The following is a 21,782-nucleotide window of genomic DNA, read 5'->3' as shown; positions in this document are numbered from 1 at the left end:
CTTTAGAGACTTGTCCTGCAAATTCATCTCATTTTTCTGGTAAAAAAACATAGAACCATCTGTCCCATGTTAGGGGGAGGGGGCGGGTTCAAAATATAGAGACTTTGATTGGAAGAGCACATACAGTGGGCTTAAAGTGTACATACCTCTGTAGAGTGTTATTGCCTTGAATGTACTGGAATTAAGTAAGTATGAACCTAGTTTCCTCCTTTTCTTGCAGTGGGAGGGAAGCTAATTGGCAGTTAGTCATTTGTTCTACTGACCTACCAATCCTGCATGTTATTGTATTGCATGCCACCTAACACTCCTACATCTCTTTCACCCACCTATTGCTTACCGGAATTACTGATGGATTATAGATGTTATTGCATGTCATTTTATTGGTGAACTAGAATAGCTTGACCTAGATCCAGATCAAGTTAGTTGTTGAATACACTGTTGTCCAGTCAGAGGTCACCACATTTTAGAGTGTATTATAGAGATGGGAGGACTTGGAGGGAAATTGTCACATTTTCCAGCCACATAACATGTTGTAAACAATGTGATCATGTTCTTAGTTTACCTGTGAGGAAAGAAAGAGATCCTTACTTCAGTAGAGTGAAGCCATTGGATTAATCGGAGGCTTCACTCCTCCTCCTTGACTGTGTCTGTCCAGCACTGACAAGGACCTTTTGAACATATTCGGCAAGAGCTTGTCTAATATGCCCTTATGGCCACTCAGCACAGGTGCAAGTATGGCCTGTGTCTGAACAGTAGCACCGGGCTGCTCATTCATGGCTTTTTGCTCTACTGAGGTACATGCAAGGGTCTTCACACTAAATTGGATTGTTTTTGATACCTGGTTTACTACAGAAATCATTTAAACCTATATTATTAATTATAGCTCTTAAGTTTTGTTTATAAAATGTATGTTTATATAATTACTAGGAACAAATGATGCGCAAGAAGCAAGCCATGCATTTGGATGCCAGATATGTAACCATGGTGGAAAATGCCTACTATTATTGCAACCCTCCGCCCGCTGAAAAGACAGTAAAAAAGAAGCGGCCACCTTTGCAAGAATACATTAGAAAGCTGCTATACAAGGACCTTTCCAAGGTTACAACTGAGAAGGTTAGTGTTATGCTCTTTGTAATGGAATGAAGAAAGATGGACAAGTTTGAGAAAGCAATCTACAAGGCATTACCCGCGTTGATTGAACTGATCAATAACTGTTTCTTGTTATAAACTTTCCAATGAGGGAGAAGACTGCTTTACAAAGTTTGGTTTAGATGCGATGATGGCTTGGAGCCTTTTTGTTGGAGAATAAGTGGCATAATCTGTAATGGTCGTTGAGCTGAGCATAGTACAGGAAAAAAAAACACATTTGTGAATGCAAGAACTGTTTAACCATCTTATTGGTATGTTAGTATAGTATAACTTAGTAGACTTACTCTACAGAATTTGGCTTTTGGAGTATGCAACAGAATTGGTAGTTACCCAGACTTTTTCTTGGTTGTTGGTTTTAGTGGTAAAAAAACAAAACAAACAAAAAAAACCTTCTGACTTGTTTCCCAATCATTAGATGTGGGCAGCATGGTAGCAGTGTTAGCACTCTTGCCTTGCAGCGCTGGGTCCCTGGCTCCTATCTCATCCAGGGCACTCCGGATTCCTCTCACATCCCAAAAACATAAGATAAGTTAATTGCCCCCCCCCCCCCCCCCCCCAAAAAAAAAAATTGGCCCTAGACTACAATACATACACTACATGATACATACGGAGGCATATGACTATGGTACGGATTTGATTGGGAGACCCTCTGTGGGAAAGTTAAAGGAGAACTGGAGTGAGAGAGAGAGATATAGAGGCTGCCATATTTATTTCACTTTAAAGGGGAACTTCAGCCTAAACAAACATACTGTCATTAAGTTACATTAGTTATGTTAATTAGAATAGATAGGTAATATAATCTCTTACCCACCCCGTTTTTAAAAGAACAGGCAAATGTTTGTGATTCATGGGGGCTGCCATCTTTGTCATGGGGGCAGCCATCTTTTTGGTTGAAAGGAGGTGACAAGGAGCAGGAGACACAGTTCCAACTGTCCTGTGTCCTGATAACCTCTCCCAGCTGCACACGCTAGGCTTCAAATGTCAAATTCAAAATGTAAAAAAAAAATTGCACCAAAACAGCAGAACGAGAACAACAACATCAGAAATCCCATCATGCTTTGCACAGCATTAGGGGAAAAATGCCCGGGCAGTTTTTTTCTGTGCAGCTAAAATGAGGCTTGTATAAGAGAAAAAAAGTTCTGATGCTGGCCTTTCCAGTGCTGCTGAGTCAATTTTTAGTCTGGAGGTTCACTTTAAGGAATGCACATAGCCTGGCTGTCCTGCTCATCCTCTGCCTCTAATACTTTTAGCTATAGAACCTGAACAAGCATGCAACAGATGAGATATTTCTGACGTTATTGTCAGATCTGTCAAGATTATCTGCATGCTTGTTTCTGGTGTTATTCAGACGCTACTGGAGCCAAATAGATCAGCAGGGCTGCCCAGCAACTAACTGGTATTGTGTAAAAGGAAATAAATATGGCAGCCTCCATATCCATCACTGCAGTTCTTCTTTAAGTGACAGGACAATATACTCAAGCTGCAGTAGATGTTGGCGCTATAAAAATAATAATCTTAATTAAACAGGTGGGCGTAATTTAGGAGGGAGGCTAAATTTAAAATGAAAACATTAACATATATTGGCAATTAGAATGCACCCTTTAATAAAAAAACGCATAATGCAAATTGATGTCCTCCTTAATAATCTGGAAAGTGTTAGTATCATTCTTAAGCGTGTGTAAAATGAGATTTTGACCAATGTAAACATATTGCTTACCTGGCTGTGGTTCTACAATACAAGCTTATGTCTTGTCACGTCTTACATCTCAAAAATGAGTCAGCAGCAGTTTGTGTTCCTATTCAGTGTTTGCATATCTCGTCAGCATATACAGCAAAAGTGCCCTGCTTATAGGTAATAGGTGTGCAAACCCTCCAAACCCACTGGTTCCAGTGCTGCAGGACTATTCCTCACATAGATGTGCATGCTTAGGGAGAGGGTTTTGGGCGGTTACACTCCTGTTACATGTACTTTTTGAGATCTGTTTGACACTTATGAATACATATTCTAATCCAGCGAGAGCTTCATTTTTTTAAAGGGTTAAGGTATCATACATGGGCAAAATTAAAGTAAATTAGATCAAACGTAGAAGACGTAGATACGATTAGTCTGTCTGCCTAGTTTCCATGAAAGTAAAATACCTGCATACATTATTGTACAATATTCAACATTAAATTCAAGTGATTAAACTTTAACCCAGTTAAACAGTAACTTTTTATAATGGCCTAGTAGGACTTGGAGTCCGCCTAAAAAGCGGTTACTAAATGTTATGGCCACATGTACACTCTGGCTTGTTTACTGTTAATATACGCATAGGAATCAACTTATACTGTACATATTGGAGTACCTTAAAGTGAACCCGAGGTGAAAATAAACTGATGAGATAAACAATTATATTTATCCTCCTACTCCTAAAAATGACTTTTTAAGACATCCCAGGATTTTATTTTATATTTAAACATTTAGAAAGTAGATTGAATGTTTTGTTGTCTCTGCTCAGTTGCAGTCTATTAAGTGTCCCGAAATGAAAATACATGAACTATATTAACCCTTTCTCTTTCCATCTACTCTCAGAAATATGTAGAAAATGTATTTTGCCACAAAAAACTTTTATGGTTGTAATTTGCTTAGCAGTGATGTTTACTATATTCCTGACAAGGTTCTGACAAGACAGAAGCAGTCATTTCCAGCCTTAAAAATTAAATATTTCAGGCAGCAAAATAAAAAAAGTAAAACACCCTGGTTATTAATATGTTTAGTACTGTACATACACATGTTTATCTCATCATGTCACATGTCACCTCGGGTACACTTTAACAAAAGATGTGAGAAATTATTGCCTTCAGAACTCTCTGTTAAGAAAAATCTAGTTTTAACCTTTTTACAGAGAACTATTTCAGAGTACCTGTGTTTAAGGCCAGGTTCACAGTGGGTGTTGCATTGCTTTCCCTGTAACAGCAAGAACACAACAGAACGAGAAAGCAATGTCGCACACATTGCGTACAATAAAGCATGCAGGCAGTGAACGGTATTTCTCACCGTCACTGTTAATGTGCCTTCTGCGGTAATGCAGTGCGTTATGATATAGCACATCGCTATACTGCAACACACCCTCCCCACTGTGGACTTCACTTAGGCAGTGCATTGCAGTGCGGAAAGCCATGTTGCAATGCGCGTGTTATGTCCCACTACAACGCACCGCTGTGAACCTAGCCTTAGAGTACACCATCTAGTAGAACTTTATTCCTAGAATACCTTGTTCTTGTAGTTGAGAATGCCTTTTCAGAAGAGGGAGAAGCGTTGTGTAATGAAATTCTAACACTTCACCTAGATCTAGAAGCCTACACAGGACAGTCAGAAATTTGACTTCAGGCGCACAAAGCCCTGGATGAAATTGCAGTCACCATGTTGAGCCCTGCTTATGAGCATTCCAGCAATACATTCTACACTAGGTTTTAGAAAATTAGTTATTCTAGTTGTACGGGGAACCCGGGTAAGTTGTGATTCTGTGCAATTACAGGCTTTAGATTTGCTATTAACAATTGGCTCTGGATATATGCCTAGCTCAGAGACAAAAGAAATACATTTCATGGCTCCATACTCTGTTCTGTAGGGGTATATTATGGGTGTTTGATTTGGGACAATCAGATGCAATTCATTTTTGTATTAAAGCATACCCGAGGTTAGAGGTATATAGCGGCTGCCATATTTATTTCCTTTTAAACAATACCAGTTGCCTGGCTTTCCTCCTGACCCTGTGTGTCTAATCATTTTAGCCATAGACCCTGAACAGGCATTCAGCAGGTCAGGTACTCATCTGACTCAGGTTTTACTGAATTAGCCATATGCTTGTTCCAGGGTTTTGACTTAGAATCCTACTTATGCCAGATGATCAACAGGGCTTCCAGGCAACTGGCACGGTTTACAAGGAAATAAATATGGCAGCCTCCATACCTCCTCCATACCTACCTCCGCACCTCGAGTTCCCTTTAAAGAGATCCCGAGGTGGGTTTTAAGAATGCTATTAGGACACAGAGGCTGGTTCTGCATAAAATGACCAGCCTCTGTTACTATACCATGCACCCCCCCCCCCCCCTTTCGCTCTATTTTTCCCCCAGAAAAAAAAATGCAGTGCTAGCAACCTGCAGCGTGTCGCTAGCAGGCTGATTACATCCAGGCTGTCATTTATCACCGCTTCATTGCCTCCTCTATAGCACTGCTCCCCATCTGCGTCCTTTCCCTCCCGCTGATTGGAAGGAAGGGACGCAGGCGGTGAGCGGCGCTATAGAGGAGGCAGGGGAGCGGTGGTGAATGACAGCCTGGATGTTAACAGCCTGCGCAGGGGGGAGCACGGTATAGTAACAGGCTGGTCATTGTATGCAGAACCAGCCTCTGTGTCCTAATGGCATTCTTAAAACCCACCTTGGGTTCTCTTTAAAGAGACTCTGTAAAACATTTTCAGCCTTATTTCCTCTATCCTATAAGTTCCTATACCTGTTCTAATGTGGTCTGTCTTACTGCAGCCTTTCCTAGTTGCACAGTCGCTGTAATATATCTAATCTTTTTTTGCCAAGCTTTGTGGACCCAGGGAGGAATGGATAGCCTCTGTTGTAATGAATACAAGTTATGCACTCCCCCTGCAGGCTCTGTGTGCTTTGTTTACTCCTCACTCTCTGCTCTCAGTTTCAGACAAGACTGATGCAGTTTGTGAGGCCGAGGGGGGATGGAGCTGCCTGTCACATGCCTGCCACACTGTGACTAATCCCAGACTGGAGTGCAGATAATTCACTATGTAATAAAAACTTGTAGTATACTGCGACATTATAGGTAGATAGATAGATATGTATATATTGTGTATGTGCGTGTGTATAAATACACCACACACACCCACATATTAGTGTACATACATACAAACATCACTTCCTGGTTAGTGGCCATGTTTTTTGTTAGTAAACACTGCCTAAAACTGGCGATTTAAAAGCCAGGATCGCAGCGGAAACGGCAAAGAGGGATCCAGGAGATCACAGTGACTCGATTGGTATGTTGTTGTTTTTTTATTGTACAAATCGGACAGTACAGATTCTCTTTAAGGAGCTATCACCGCACTTTGCATTTTTATGTGGTTGTTTTTAAGGCAAAGAAAACTAAAGGGTAAAACTTTTAAAGGTAAATTATGTATCTCCTGGAATTCCAAGTCTAAAGGCTCATACACACATCAGACCGTAGTCTTTGGAAAATGAAAGATCACAGACCAATTTTACCCCCTTCCATGTAGTATGAGAGCCATACTCTACACACAGTCTATTCTATGGAGCTGAACTCCCCATCAGACAGAAATCTTTGCAAGATGCTGCACACAAAGATGCTGCAGACCTTCAAAAGATCAGTATCTGCAAAAGATCTGTTCCTGCAAAAGATCCGTTCCTGCAAAATGCATTCATAGTCTATATCTGCAGATCATCATACACACCTTGTTTAACCACCCTGGCGTTCTGATTAAATCGCCAGGGTGGCTGCGGGAGGGTTTTTTTTAAATTAAAAAAAAAACTATTTCATGCAGCCAACTGAAAGTTGGCTGCATGAAAGCCCACTAGAGGGCGCTCCGGAGGCGTTCTTCCGATCGCCTCCGGCGGCCAGAAGTAACACGGAAGGCCGCAATAAGCGGCCTTCCGTGTTTCGCTTACCTCGTCGCCATGGCGACGAGCGGAGTGACGTCATGGACGTCAGCCGACGTCCTGACGTCAGCCGCCTCCGATCCAGCCCTTAGCGCTGGCCGGAACTGTTTGTTCCGGCTACGCTGGGCTCGGGCGGCTGGGGGGACCCTCTTTCGCCGCTGCACGCGGCGGATCGCCGCGCAGCAGCCGCGGTCAGGCAGCACACGCGGCTGGCAAAGTGCCGGCTGCGTGTGCTGCTTTTTATTTCATTAAAATCGGCCCAGCAGGGCCTGAGCGGCAGCCTCTGGCGGTGTTGGACGAGCTGAGCTCGTCCAGACCGCTCAGCTGGTTAACAGACATTCATCTGCAGATCAGATCCACCAGGATGGATTTTCAGAACTGCAGATGATTGTCTGATCTGCAGATGAATGTCCGTCAAACAAGATGTGTATGATGATCTGCAGATCTCATAGACTATGAATGCAATTTGCACGAACGGATCTTTGGCAGGAACAGATCTTTTGTGTCTGTACAGCATCTGAGTGTGCAGCATCTTGCAAAGATTTTTTTCTGATGGGGAGTTCAGCTCCATAGAAAAGACTGTGAAGGTATGGCTCTCATACTACATGAAGGGTGGTAAGCTTGGTCTGTGATCTTTCATTTTCCAGATACTATAGTCTGATGTGTGTATGAGCCTTTAGTCCAGCCTTTCTAGCAAGAGCCAAAGATGGATAATAATATAGTTTTCATTCACCACTTGAGAAATGGTGACATTTTTTTACAGAGTACCTATGGTAAAAATGATAGAGCCTGTCAATGACATGATTTTATGAGTATGGATTGGAGGGGGGGGGGTTGCAGGGTTAAACACTCACCTGACGTCAGGTCACTGGCAATGCTCTGCCTCGTCCTGGGCAGTGCTGTGGCCTCCATGTCTCCGAAGACTGCCGAAGCTCTTGGGGAACGTCCGCCTGCATTGCCATGGCCTTCCTCCAGTTTGGCAGCCACCCATTAAGTATTTCACCCTGCAAGTGCCCCCCCGGCCTGTCATGACAGGTCCTGTCATTTTTACCATAAGTACCTTTAAAGTGATAGTTAGGTAGAGGGAAGCCTCTGGATAGTCCAGAGGTTTCCCAAGTCCTGACAAAAGCTAGTCTGATATGTCCTCACGGCCGTACTCACGCAGGCGCATTACGGCCGTGCTCATTCGCGGAAGAGAAGAGCGGTTGCAGTTTTTTTTTTTGTTAGAGGGCGCCCAGCCAATGGCAATGGTGTGTAGGAGGATACTTGAAGCCTTTATAGAGATAGAGGGTGTGGTACCAATGGAGTCCGAGGACCTTCCAAAGGAGACAAAAAACGAGACCGGGACACCAGAAGCCCCTGATAGTGTAGCACGTCGAGGGTATGGGATACTCAACAACAGTATGTGCAGAATACTCACAAGGATAGGTTGCAAGACCAGCAACCACAGTGTAACGGCTGGTGAGAAAAGCCCTTCCTCACTCGGGTTCTTTGGTCTTCGTCAATATAGGTCGCTCTCCAGGAAAAGAAAAAGGGGTGTAAGGATTCCAAGGAACAAACCTACACGGCCAACACCCCGAGCAGAGAGGGTTGGTGTGGGATATTATTGGGAGGGAGGAGGCGCCCCAAGATGTGATGTGTGGAATTGATTAATTAAGCTGGATAAAACATACATAAATAGGCTTACCTCTAAAAGAACGGGTTGCAAGCAGGGCGCACCTCTAAAGCCTCTATAGAGGTAAGTCTCTAACTTTTTGGCTCCAGACCAGTACGTTTGCTGTGAAGTGATCACCAGGCCTTCTTAAAAAGTTGTCAGAAAAGAGAAAAAAAAAATCATACTCTCCTCTTATGCAAATATTCAATTGGTCCCTAGTCCTGTTTCTAGGTCCCCTTTCACCAAACACATTAATGATGAGGATGGGACCAAATAATCCTTATAAGAGTTTTTATGTTTTTTGAAATTTCCAGTCTAACTTTAAATACAGGCCTTTTTATATCTTTTTTTCTTTTTAACATATTGTTTTCCCTTTTGCATAATCATTTTAATGTATACTTTATTTCTTACTTGTTTTTATTTATCAGTCATCTGGATTTTGCAAAAAAACAATAATTTCTAAAGAATTTTCTTCCTTTGGCAGTGAATACATTCTTGTACTGTATAGACTTATGATATATATATGTATATATATAATTCAAGTCCTAGCAGAACTGTGCATTTCTTTTTTTATGTGGTTTGTGCCCACAGAACAGTAAGTTAAAGCTTGATGAGTTATTCTTTCACAGAAACTCTGTGTTTTCTTATCTTGTATATGCTTTACTACTTAGGTTTTGCGCCAGATGAGGAAGTTGGCTTGGCAGGATCCCGAGGTGAAAGAATATGTCATCTGCTGCATGATCAACATTTGGAATGTGAAGTACAACAGCATCCATTGTGTGGCTAACCTCCTTGCAGGCTTGGTGCTTTATCAAGAGGATGTTGGAATTCACGTAGTGGATGGCGTGTTAGAAGATATACGTCTAGGGATGGAGGTATAGTAACAAGCTATTTCCTGAAATGCTGGTCTTGATTAGTTCAGGTGATCTCCCTTGTGCTTCTTTCTGATTATTACAGGTAACAGTACCAGCATTTGTGGGTTGAACTAGATATTGTGAAAACTTGTTATAAGGAAAGCTGCTGAAACATCTAAATCTGTTGTGTTTGTGTGTGTATAAAACATAAGGTGAGAGATTCCAGGCATGCTCATGGAAACCAGGGATGGTCATGAGATGTAAATAATTCAGAGCTGATGCAGGATTATGCAAATTGTTCAGGGCTTGAAAATGGGTCAGTCAAAGCCTGCCAAGGTAGAATTTGATGCATTTTCAAGATGCATACATTTGCATCCTCCTGCATAAACTTGGAATTGTTTGCATCTCAGTAACCATTACACCTATCAGTGTATCCTTTTGCTAAGATTGCACAGAACCGTAATTTGAGGTTACTGTTCTTTTTGGAAATTCTTAGCTGGCTACAGATTGAGATCTTTTTGGACAGTATTTTGCAATGCATCAAAGCCTGGCAAGCAATTCCTTTTTCCCCATTTGAAGAAATGTATGTCGACGCCATGAAAACTGTTGTTTCAGGGGTAAGCTACCCCTTTATTTTGGGGAGTTTATATTACTGTGGAGTTTTATATTACTTGGGTGCCTGCTAAATGTGTACCCATAATAGATAATTTACAAGGCATGTTTGATTAACAAAAACTGATCAAGTGCTGCAGCAGACACCCAGAGAATCCTGAGCAAACAAAATGTAAGCCGTCAGGTTACCTTGCCTTATACACAGAAATCTGCATTCCCTGTTCTAGATCAGTCTGCAGTGTGATGTATCCTAATCTTATAGCAACAGCTTTTCTACAGAGATGTCATAGCTTTTGCTTGTAAATGTGAAATGTGTAATATTAGAATTGCAAAATTATGCGAATAATATTTTACAACTGAAAATGGTAAATAAAAAAATGGTTTGTGAGATTATGTGCAATACCGTACTGATGATGGCACTTGATGACTGGTTTTGTCAATTTTAGGATGCACTTGTGTAAGTCTTGACACAGTGCCCACTAAGTCTTAACCACCCTTTATGCAGCATTAGAGCTATGTTTTGGAGCATTGCGTACCTTTGTCAAGCTATGCTGTATGAATAGTAGTTGGTATTCATGCAGCATAGCTTGACAAAGGAGCACAATGCTGCGAAATGTTGCTCCGAGTGCTATATGTTCATTCATTGAATAAAGGGCATAAATACAGATGGTGCTGGTCCTACTTTCTACAGTGTGTTGAGATCTGGTGTGCTGCCAGACTGACCAGGCACATATCGCTTCAAGCTTCTGTCCGAGGGTTGCTACATTGGTTTACAGGGAACAAGACATTCTGTAGTTGTACTACCTGTTAAAAGTATCTGAACATAAACGCACCCCAGACACCCACCTTTCCACACATCTGTCTCTGTACTATAGCAGAGGCTTATAATAATTTTTGGAAATATGCCTACATTTCCACCTGTCCAAATTCAACAGTCTGGTTGCCAGTAAAGCAGTCGGAGGGGAGGTTTGGTTTCGGGATTCCCCCCGCCCCCTCCTCCTGCAGTCTAGAAAACAACAGATTTGGCTTTTGTAGTCACTGGTGGGCAGAGAAGTTCACAGAAGTTTCACAGTTTTAAAAAGTCACAAGTTTATCTTAATACTCTTACATTTTCTTTGAAAAATAACTTGTCTGAAACTTTGATGAAATCACAGAGCCTCAAGGCGGTGACTTGAAAAGCCTGATCTGTACATGTGTTTCTCAACATTTTATTGGTATGTACCCCTTTTTAAACCCTGTACTCACCAAGCATAGTAAACAGTAAACTCACCCTAGCATAGTAAACATTATTACAAGTACCCCTTGACAATTATATATTGAATCGTAGTACATGATAATTGGTTCTAAGCAATGTACAATCATTTACTATTACTTTTAATTAGCTAAACTACTAATTTGGTGCTGTTTAAATAAGATTTATCATTTTCAAAAACTGTAAATTTGTTATTCTTGGTTAAGTATATCCAGCCTGCGTACCCCCTGGAACCATCAAAAGTACCCCCGGGGTAAACGTACCACACGTTGAGAACCTTGAGTCTAGACTATTTGTGAAAGTTTATACAGATGTCCTGTGTTTTGTGTGATTTATACACTGTATTTAGCAAGTTTATTAGTATTGTTACACTCCTGTATCAACATACCAAGTTTAACTTTTAGGTTCTAAGCTGTGCAATTAAAAACAATGTTATTGTTGGCTGTATTACAATAAAGATATGTAATGTAATGCTGTTAAAACGTTTTTGTTTGTTTTTAACTAGGTTAACCAGCCAAAGTTTAACCAGCGACGGATTAGCAGTGCAAAATTTCTTGGAGAGCTTTATAACTATAGAATGGTTGAATCTGCTGTTATATTCCGCACACTTTATTCCTTCATATCATTTGGAGTGAACACAGATGGCACCGCCAGTCTTCTTGATCCTCCTGAGCATTTATTTCGCATTAGATTAGTGTGTACCATTCTTGATACTTGCGGGCAATACTTCGACCGAGGATCAAGCAAGCGCAAGCTAGACTGCTTCCTCATTTATTTTCAGGTAGGATATATTTTGAACTTTTAGCATAAAACATGAATAGAGAAGCCTAAAAGGCCAGTTTGACTGGAGCATTTTTGTCCCATCAGTGAGATAAGAGGAAAGCCAGGAGAGAGAAAAACCCTGAATGTCCATGGATGAGAGGATTTGGAGAAGGGGAGGATGGTTCCCTGTGTCTATAGTTGAAGAGGGATCTAAGGGCCCTTTTCCATTGGCGAAAGTGATGCGATGCAGCTATGCATCACTTCCGCGGGCGCCCACGTCACTTCCGCATCTCCCGATGCGGAAGTCAATCGAAGAGTTGGGATGAAGCTGCGGCCATGTGAGAATCTGCAGCATGCTGCAGATTCTCTGATCGCTCTGCACAACATACACGCAGTGGAAACTATTCAATTGCCGTGCATGTGTTTCAGCATACCCACGATGTGGCTATGTAGCCGCATCGCACCGCTTTTAGTGGAAACTGGCCCTTAAAGTATGAGAAAAGTTAGAGGCGTTTGGATTTAGCAGTGACCTGGTCATTGGTTACTTTTGAGTAGGGCAGTTTCAGTTGAGTTGCTTGGGTGAAATCCAGATTGGAGGTCATGTAACAAGAACAATAGCAGTAAGGTGACAGGTTAAATCTGAGTAAACGTGGTGCTTAAATAGTATGGAAGAAGAGGGGAGTAGAGAGATAGGACAGTAGTTGGACAGGGGAGAGGTAGATGAGTTTTTTGGGGTATAGGCATGATAAGTGCATGCTTGAGTGTGGAAGGAAAGATGCCTTTGGAGAAAGAAAGGTTGAAGAAGGAGGTTAAGGCAGGTGTAATGGTAGAGCATAGGTGAGTAATAAAGTGAGAGGGAATGGGGTTGAGTGGGCATGTAGTGGGATGTGATTGAGAGAGGAGACAGTGAGTTCAGATAGTGGTAAGAACACAGTTAAGTAGGATATAATGTTTGGAGTTTGTATGGAGAGAGGAGGCTTCAAGAAAAATCTTTTCCTGATGTTGGTGATTTATGAAAGTATTATTCAAGAAACCACCATAGGACTTTACTGTGGCAAGTGTGATCTGGACTGAGGTGTCAGTCCATATCTGGCAGTCAAGAGGCAGATGTGGAGCACTGCAGCAGTCACATGACTAAATGTTTCAAGATAAAATAAGATATTTAAGCAGGGAGCTGCGGGGACTAGTAGTGTTCTAGCAGCCTCCTTCTTGTACACCTTTACTGTGCTAGAAGTTTAAGTGGTCTGAAACTCTGACAATAAATTCAATGAAAATGTGTTTTTCCTACTGTTTATTACTCATACAAATATCATATTTGCTTTTGTGCACAAGTAATAATGTCTGTCTACAAATTACAAGTTTCCAAAGTATAGTTTATCTTGCCCTGAAAGCTGCCATTGCATTTTATTCCAACTGCTTTTTATTATACCGGTATATTCAAATCTTCTAATGAACTGTGTGTGTGCCTGAAGCAGAGACAGCTTCTCAGAGAGTGTTTTTTACTTGTTACACGCAAATGTATCCACACTGGAATGTAAACAAAGATACTGTTATCTCCAGTCTGGATGTGGATTTGAAGCTGAATAGCAGGACAAAGTGTTTTGTTTAACCAATTCAGTAGTGTTCTGCTACAATTTTTTTTCTGGGATAGCAGCTTTAAAACTGTTAGGAATCTTTTAGAGCAAAGTAGAAATGCTGACTTTCAGTCCACTTGAAGATCACTACTGCCCTGCTCTAGCCAATTCTAGCGACCATACAAAAACACTAGATGATGCACACATATGCAAGTGTTGTCTGACTGAGATAGGACCTGCTGGAACTAGACGCCAGCGAAAAGGTCCAGGTTGACAACTTAGTGACAAGTGCCTGGGAAAATAGAAGGCTGCTCATCCCACTGCACTACAGAAAACAGTGACCGGGTGGAATATAGCTGCCTAACACTAGTATGAATGTGGGTTTTTCCTTTGTACTCATGGTTTAGATGGGTTTTACAGTCCATGGAGGTAGTCAGAATTCTGCATATTTACACTGAAGGTGTTTTAGTAGAGAGAGGAATTATGAACCAATTTTCATATATTAGCTTTGTGCATTGTTGGTAGTTGGGCAATAAAGAAAGTTTTCAGGAGATAGATCTTGCTACCACACGGAGCATCATAATATCTGTATACACTTTGCTAAAATATGATGTCGAAGTTGAAAATTGAATATCGTTGTTCACTTATTTTGCCTACTTTGTTTTTTGATTTTTAGCGTTATGTTTGGTGGAAAAAAACTCTGGATGTATGGACAAAAGATCATCCATTCCCTATAGACATTGACTATATGATCAGTGATACATTGGAACTACTAAGACCAAAGATGAAACTGTGTACCTCTTTAAGTGAAGCTCTTCGACAAGTACAGGACCTGGAGCGAGAGTTTCTGGTAAAACTAGGTGAGACTGTTGTCCAATAAAAGCGACCTGAAGTGAAAATAATCTGATGACATAAACAGTTGTATCTATAGTCCTAATCCAAAAAAGGACTTCCCATACTTTTATTTTATATTTAAAGGGAGTCTGAAGCGAGAATAAATCTCGCTTCAGACCTCATAGATAGCAGGGGCATGTGTGCCCCTGCTAAAACGCCGCTATCCCGTGGCTTAACGGGGGTCCCTTCACCCCCAAATCCCCTCCGTACAGCCGGGGAGCGCTTCCGCATTGGGGCAGGGCTAACCGCCGCAGCCCTGCCCTCACACACGTCTATAAGACGCGTACCTCCGCCTCTCCCCCGCCCCTCTCAGTCTTCCTTTACTGAGAGGGGCGGGGGAGAGGCGGCGATGCGCATCTGATAGATGCGCTGAGAGGCAGGGCTGCAGCCGTTAGCCCTGCCTTCAGGAAGAGAAAATTTACAACCAAGTTGACGACCAAGTTTTGCGGGGGTGGGTTTGGGGGTGAAGGGACACCCGTTTAGCCGTGGGATAGCGGCGTTTTAGCAGGGGCAAACATGCCCCTGCTAACTATGAGCTCTGAAGCGAGATTTATTCTCGCTTCAGAGTCTCTTTAAAGGTTAAAATCTTTGAACGAAAGACTGTATCGGGTACATGATAGCAGTTTTTAATGTTGTTCGGCTCTCATACAGACAAATCTCAAACTTTTGAACTTATCTGTTCTCTACTATTAGATATTTTTTTTCTGAGCCACAAAGGCATTTACAACCTCTGTTTAATTCTTTGTAAGTGTTAAGGTGCCCATATGCAAATCTACATTCCCCAGCAGATTCAACCACTGTGATTGATCAAATCTGCTGGAGATTTATGCCCAAAAATGGCCGTCTGATTCGTAATTTCCATTGATTTCCAGAAATGGCACAGCTGTAGCCCGTAGCATCAGTGCCCCAGAGCCAGCTAAATATATGTGCAGTGTATGTCTGGAATAGTTCCCACTCTGATCAGATTCTGATAACAGAGGTATCTATTTTTGGGCACGTCCGTTGGCCATCTGCTAGCAAATGGCCACCTTTGCTCTACGGTCTGACTGCCAAGAAACTGTTATTTATAGCCCTGGATTCTAAACCATTACATTGAGAAAAAGGGGCACAGGTAAGTTCTAAGCAGAATTGGAACTGCACATATAAGTGTATCTCATCATGTTACTTTAGGTACTTTTTTAAATATATTATTTTTCTTATTCTAAAGCCCACAGAATATAAAATGTATATTTTCATGATAGAGTACTGTACAGTTGTGGCAGTGCTTCTGCTCTCTTACTGCTTTACCTCGACAGACACATTTTGACATATTTTCCCATTTTTCTGGCTAATGAACTTGTGTGTTATGCATATTTTAATGACTTCCAAACCATTCTTGCTACTTCTGGTGGAACTTAAATATTGCTCCCTTTAAAGAAAATCTGTAACGAAAAAATCTCCCCTAGCGGGTACTCACCTCGGGTGGGGGAAGCCTCCAGATCCTATTTTCGGCTTCCCCCGTCCGCCTCGGTCCCACGGCAGCGGAGAAAATCCCCCCGGAAAGGTAAATATTTACCTCCCGGGCTCCAGCGCAGGCGCAGTACCGTCTCTGCGCCTCAGAGATAGGCAGAAATAGCTGATCGCTGTCGGGCCACTCTACTGCGCAGGCGCAAGTCACCTGCGGAGTAGAGCGGACCCGACAGAGATCAGCTATTTTCGCCTATCTCCGTGCAGAGAGCCGCAACAGCGCCCCCGCTGGAGCCAAGAAAGGTAAATAAATCAGTGCTTTTCAGGCTTGTCGAAGGAGGATTCCGGGACACTTCGGGGGAGCCAGCGCTGGACTGCCTGCAGCTACAGCGGAGGGGGAAGCCTCATTAGGACCCTGTGGCTTCCCCCTACTGAGGTGAGTACCCCCCAGGGGATGTTTTTTTTGTTACAGGGTCTCTTTAAGCAAGGATACAAATATATTCTACATTTTTTTTATTCAAGACTGTCTTGTAAACCATAAAGTACACTGAGCAGTGCCAACCCAGTCACAGGGAGCACTAGAGGGAGCCATCTTAGATAAATGTGTAATTTCCAGGTTAATTACAAATTTCTGTAGTTAGGAAAATACAGTTACAATCCATGTACCTTGCCATAGAAGTTGCATGCTAGAAATGAGTCTTAAATAACTATTTCTAGCATCTAGAGATCAACCATCCGATTCAATGATTATAAGCGAATTGGATGAAAATCTGTGCCGCCAAGAGCATGTCAGATCGACGATGCAACCAATTTTGGGCCAAAATTGGTCACATGTATCAATTAGACGTACTGGAAAATGCTTTCATTGTGTGTGTGTGTGTGTGTGTCTGTGCTATGTCTCGTGCGCCCATGTGCAATACGCCGGCAATCATGTGGGGTGTGTGAGGAAGTGGATGGAGCCAGTGGTGGGCACCGACAGATAAAACGTGGGAACTTCAGGGGGGGGCATTTTACACTTGGGGGGGGGGGGAGGGGGAGCAGCAAGGGCGACAAGGCGGTGTCACTAGGCCAATTCCCAAAAGATTCTATGTTGAAATTGATTGGGAATCAACCTGTAGTTTATGGTGGCCACAGATCTCTCTCCAATCAGAGAGAGATCTTTATCTTGGTTGATTGGCTGCCAAAATTGCTAGATGTATGGGCACCTTAAGACTTCTTAAATCAGTACCCAATTTAAATAACTCCTGCTTAATGTCTGTCTTAAATGGTTTATCTTTGCTTTGTTATTTTAAAGTTCTTGTAAAAATCCTAACAAGTTACATCTTGCAATTATTAAGGTCTTGTAAATGACAAGGATTCAAAGCATTCCATGGCTGAGGGTGTGGCACTGGAGGATGACGATGACGAAGAGGAGGAAGAAGCTGGAGGAGAGACAGAGGAACAGTCTGGAAATGAAAGTGAAATGAATGAACCTGAAGAAGAGGTTAGTAATTTTTTTTTATATTATTAACCCATTCAGGTTCCGTGGTTTTCACGTGAGAAATGTTCACCTCCCATTCATTAGCCTATAACTTTATCACTACTTATCACAATGCACTGATCTATATCTTGTTTTTTCCGCCACCAATTAGGCTTTCTTTGGGGGGTACATTTTGCTAAGAGCCACTTTACTGTAAATGCATTTTAACAGGAAGAATAAGAAAAAAATGGAAAAATTCATTATTTCTCAGTTTTTAGCCATTATAGTTTTAAAATAATACATGCCTCCATAATTAAAACTCACGTATTGTATTTGCCCATATGTCCCGGTTATTACACCGTTAAAATTATGTCCCTATCACAATGTATGGCGACAATATTTTATTTGGAAATAAAGGTGCATTTTTTCCAGTTTGCATCTATCACTATTTACAAGTTTAAAATAAAAAAAAAATAGAAATATTTCATCTTTACATTGATATTTAAAAAGTTTAGACCCTTAGGTAAATATTTACATGTTGTTTTTTTTTATTATTATTGTAATGGTTTTTTTTTTTTATAGTAAACATTTTATTTGGGTAGTTTTGGGAGGGTGGGAGGTAAACAATAGATTTATAATGTAAATGTGTGTTAATTTGTATTTTTTTTTTCTTACAGGTGTAGTATTACTTTTTGGCCACAAGATGGCGGCCATGAGTTTGTTTACGTGACGTCACTCTAAGCGTAACACACGCTTAGAGTGACTCATCGGAGAGGGAACGGCCAGAAAAGGCGCAGCTTCCGAGAGAAGCTGTCGCTTTTTCAGCGGGGGAGAGGAATCAATGATCGGGCACCATAGCCCGATACATTGATTCCCTGGCTACCGAATCCGCGGCCGGGAGTGCGAGGTGCACGTGCGCGATCGGCCGCGGGAGCGCGCATGGTTCCTGGACGTAGAAACTACGTCCAGGAACCAAAATAGGTTAATCTCTTATTATTCTAACTGCATAATACAAAATATTGCCAGCTGATGGGGTTGGGACTACCTGACTTTGTCCCACATAAATCTCATTTATGCAAAAATCATAATTCCAACCCAGCTCCCCCCTTCCAGGGCAGATTACCGCTAGAACTGGAAGCAGCCCTATTGCGTAGCCCATGAGAGGAACAAAGTATTCTGCTGTTTACAGACAGCCCAAGTTTTCACAGAGATGGATTTTTCTTCATTTCTTAAATTCTGAAATGTTTACAGAAAAAACTAGAATTGTAGGTGATTTGTCAGTAGCCTACTGCTGCTTTCCATCTCCGACACTTACAGAGATGCCATTCGAAGTTTAAAGTAAACCTTAGTCTGATTATTAGTGGAGTAAGATTTGTGCCTGATTTGTGGTAACTGGTCTAGTGAGAGTTGGCCACTAAGAGCGGTTAAATGCATGAAGAAAGTGCAAGAACTGTATAACTGTTATTGATCCATAAACAGCCGAACAAAGGTTCACATTAAACTCTCTTTTTAAGGCCAAAACAACTAAAATTAATATCTTTACCCAGCAGCCTGTACACATTTCCACGCATGGGCACTGCTGCTGGTCTAATCACTTCTCTATGCCTCTCTATGTTCTTGCAACCCACTTTTCTTAATCACAATCTAAATTGGTTATCTTAGATTTATTTCTGGACATGAGGTTTGAGAGGACAGGGAGAGAATGGATTGTAGAAAGGTTTGATAAGTCCTGTGAAGGTAACCAATCCCATATATTTGAGAGATGAATAGAAGTTCTGTTGTCACACATAACCATGGTGGCGGATTCATAGGCATCAGGAAGAGGCGTGGGAAAGCTATTGCGCTGGCAGGTTATTGGCTTAAGAAGTCCTTGGTGTATATGTAGGCACTGTTATTACAAGTGAAGCACAGGTAAACAATGAGCAAACCATACATTCCTCTGTTCTCTTGAGAGATGCCAAATCATAATGCTTTACACGTAATTACATTATTCATCAGGGCCAAATAGGGCTACTTTTAGCATATTTAGAAGTATTTGCATCCTTAAATGCTTATGAGGATGTTATCTGTCCTACACAGAATAAATGTGCATAGAGGTAAAAAAAGAGATCTCCCTCCAAGGTCTTCTCATTCCCACAGAAACAAACATCCTTGTGCAGTCTAGAAATTCCACCTAATTCTCTATTAGGCTAAGTAACCAGTAGAAAGTAATGTGTTTTGGCCTGAAACCTGTTTCAGGCAGACACAGTTATTCTACTGAATACAGACATGCCACTGTGAAAAGTCCCATGATCTGAAACATGGCACTGAACTATCTTTTAGCGTTCTTCAGTAGTTGTATTAAGATGTCAGTAACACATCCACAATCCAGTGTTTAAGGATTACATCAAGTGGGGTAGAAATCATAACCTGCTACAAGGAAATAAACTATTTCTATTGACTTTTAAATAAAGTATAGGTATGTTTTGTTTTTTTTTTGTTGACTTTTTTTAAGTTTCTGCTGCAGTATTTTATGAACTATATGGAAATACCCATCACCACAGTAAGTAAACATGAGAGATATTTACTCTTCACATCACTTCTCACCGCAGACTGTAAAAATGAGGTTTTGCAACATTGCAGGGACTGTCGAGCTAAAACACCTGTGTGGTTAGACAGTCATGGAAGTTGGCAGTACCATACTATTTAAAGAGGAACTCCAGTGAAAATAATGTTATAAAAAAAGTGCTTCATTTTTACAATAATTATGTATAAATGATTTAGTCAGTGTTTGCCCATTGTAAAAATCTTTTAAATCCCTGATTTACATTCTGACATTTATTACATGGTGACATTTTTACTGTTGGCAGGTGATGTAGTTGCTGCATGCTTTTTTGGCAGTTGGAAACCGCTGTAAACAGCTATTTCCCACAATGCAACAAGGTTCACAGACCGGAAACTGCCAGGAGTACCAAGGTCCTCAGAGTTTCATGTGGGAGAGGTTTCACCACAATATCAGTCATACAGCGCCCCATGATGGTCTTTTTGTGAAAAGGAATAATTTCTCATGTAAAAGGGGGTATCAGCTACTGATTGGGATAAAGTTTAATTCTTGGTCAGAGTTTCTCTTTAAGTGCTACAGATTCATTTAAGAGCAACAACTCCGTCAACAGATTGAGGTTTATTGTCCGGTAACTAGTATGCATTACTCCTCTGAGGCCTTTGGCTCACACTCGTTTGTGGTTTGCAATCCATTGCCTTTAAAGAGAGTCTGAAGCGAGAATAAATCTCGCTTCAGACCTCATAGATAGCAGGGGCATGTGTGCCCCTGCTAAACCGCCGCTATCGCGCCGCTAAACGGGGGTCCCTTCACCCCCAAATCCTCTCGGTGCAGCGGGGGAGCGCTTCCTGGTTGGGGCAGGGCTAACCGCCGCAGCCCTGCCCCACACGCGTCTGTCAGCACGTATCTCCGCCTCTCTCCCGCCCCTCTCAGTCTTCCTTCACTGAGAGGGGCGGGGGAGAGGCGGCGATGCGCCGCTGATAGACGCAACTGGAGGCAGGGCTGCAGCCGTTAGCCCTGCCTCCAGAAACGACCAAGTCTACGACCAAGTCTTGGGGGGGTGGGTTTGGGGGTGAAGGGACCCCCGTTTAGCCGCGGGATAGCGGCGTTTTAGCAGGGGCACACATGCCCCTGCTAACTATGAGCTCTGAAGCGAGATTTATTCTCGCTTCAGAGTCTCTTTAAGGGCCCCGTTTCCACTAGTGCGGAAACCGGGCCGAATCCGCAGAGTTTCCCCGCAGGCTAATCGCGCACACTAGCGATTCAGCCGACATTGCCGTCAGTTTCCGTGTGGTAGGCTGCGAATCCCATAGCCATGCATGGCATGGCTTCTGGGATTCCAGGAAGTGCCACCGTGCGTCTCGTAGCCATGCGCGGTGGCTAGTGGAAACGGGCCCTTAAGAGTTTGGTTAAAGAGTAACTGTTAGGCATTATATGTGAAATCAATTTTCTATTTTAGGCTATTACATAGACAAAAAGGATGCTAATAAGGCAATGCAAATAGTTAAAATCATTCTTACTTTTTTTCCTAGGAGGTTTTTCTCTCCCCATGCCTGCAGGACGCACGGCCGCAGAACAGAAATGACTGGCAGGCTGATTGGCTAAAGCCTCTGTCAATCACCTCTCTGCGCTGCGATTGGCCGCCTGCTCTCCCCTTGTCTGCGGTGGTTGTAGCCGCTGTAAGAGCGCACGGAGGGGGGGCCAGAGGCTATCTCCTGTCACTGTCCTCTGCCCCCCTCCTCCAGTGTGATGTCCGCGCCCCCCCTCCTGCCCTTCTGCCGCCCGCCGCCGCATTCTCCTTCTTCCCCGCACAGAACTTTGGGGAAGGATAAAGGCGGCGCACAGACTGCAGGGATAATGTTTCCAGGCGCTGCAGTTCCCCCCCCCATACTCTCTGCACTGCCGCTGGTGGTA

The 21,782-nt window shown here is 42.4% G+C and overlaps 1 protein-coding gene across 4 annotated transcripts in view; it reads left to right on the top strand.

Moving 5' to 3' along the window:
- Positions 1 to 21,782, top strand: part of LOC137563537 (regulator of nonsense transcripts 2) — a 104,562-nt gene that overhangs the window by 67,066 nt on the left and 15,714 nt on the right. For all 4 annotated transcript variants that reach the window (XM_068276121.1, XM_068276122.1, XM_068276124.1 and 1 more), the window contains exons 12-16: positions 928 to 1,113; positions 9,148 to 9,351; positions 11,700 to 11,975; positions 14,207 to 14,390; positions 17,208 to 17,353. In XM_068276121.1, the coding sequence (XP_068132222.1) occupies positions 928 to 1,113; positions 9,148 to 9,351; positions 11,700 to 11,975; positions 14,207 to 14,390; positions 17,208 to 17,353 (996 nt within the window). The remainder of the gene's footprint in view (positions 1 to 927; positions 1,114 to 9,147; positions 9,352 to 11,699; positions 11,976 to 14,206; positions 14,391 to 17,207; positions 17,354 to 21,782) is intronic.

The sequence above is a fragment of the Hyperolius riggenbachi genome, chromosome 3 (genome assembly GCF_040937935.1).
Source record: "Hyperolius riggenbachi isolate aHypRig1 chromosome 3, aHypRig1.pri, whole genome shotgun sequence".
Lineage (NCBI taxonomy): Eukaryota > Metazoa > Chordata > Amphibia > Anura > Hyperoliidae > Hyperolius > Hyperolius riggenbachi.
The sequence above is the reverse complement of the archived record's forward strand: the minus strand, read 5'-3'. Positions and strand labels throughout refer to the sequence as shown.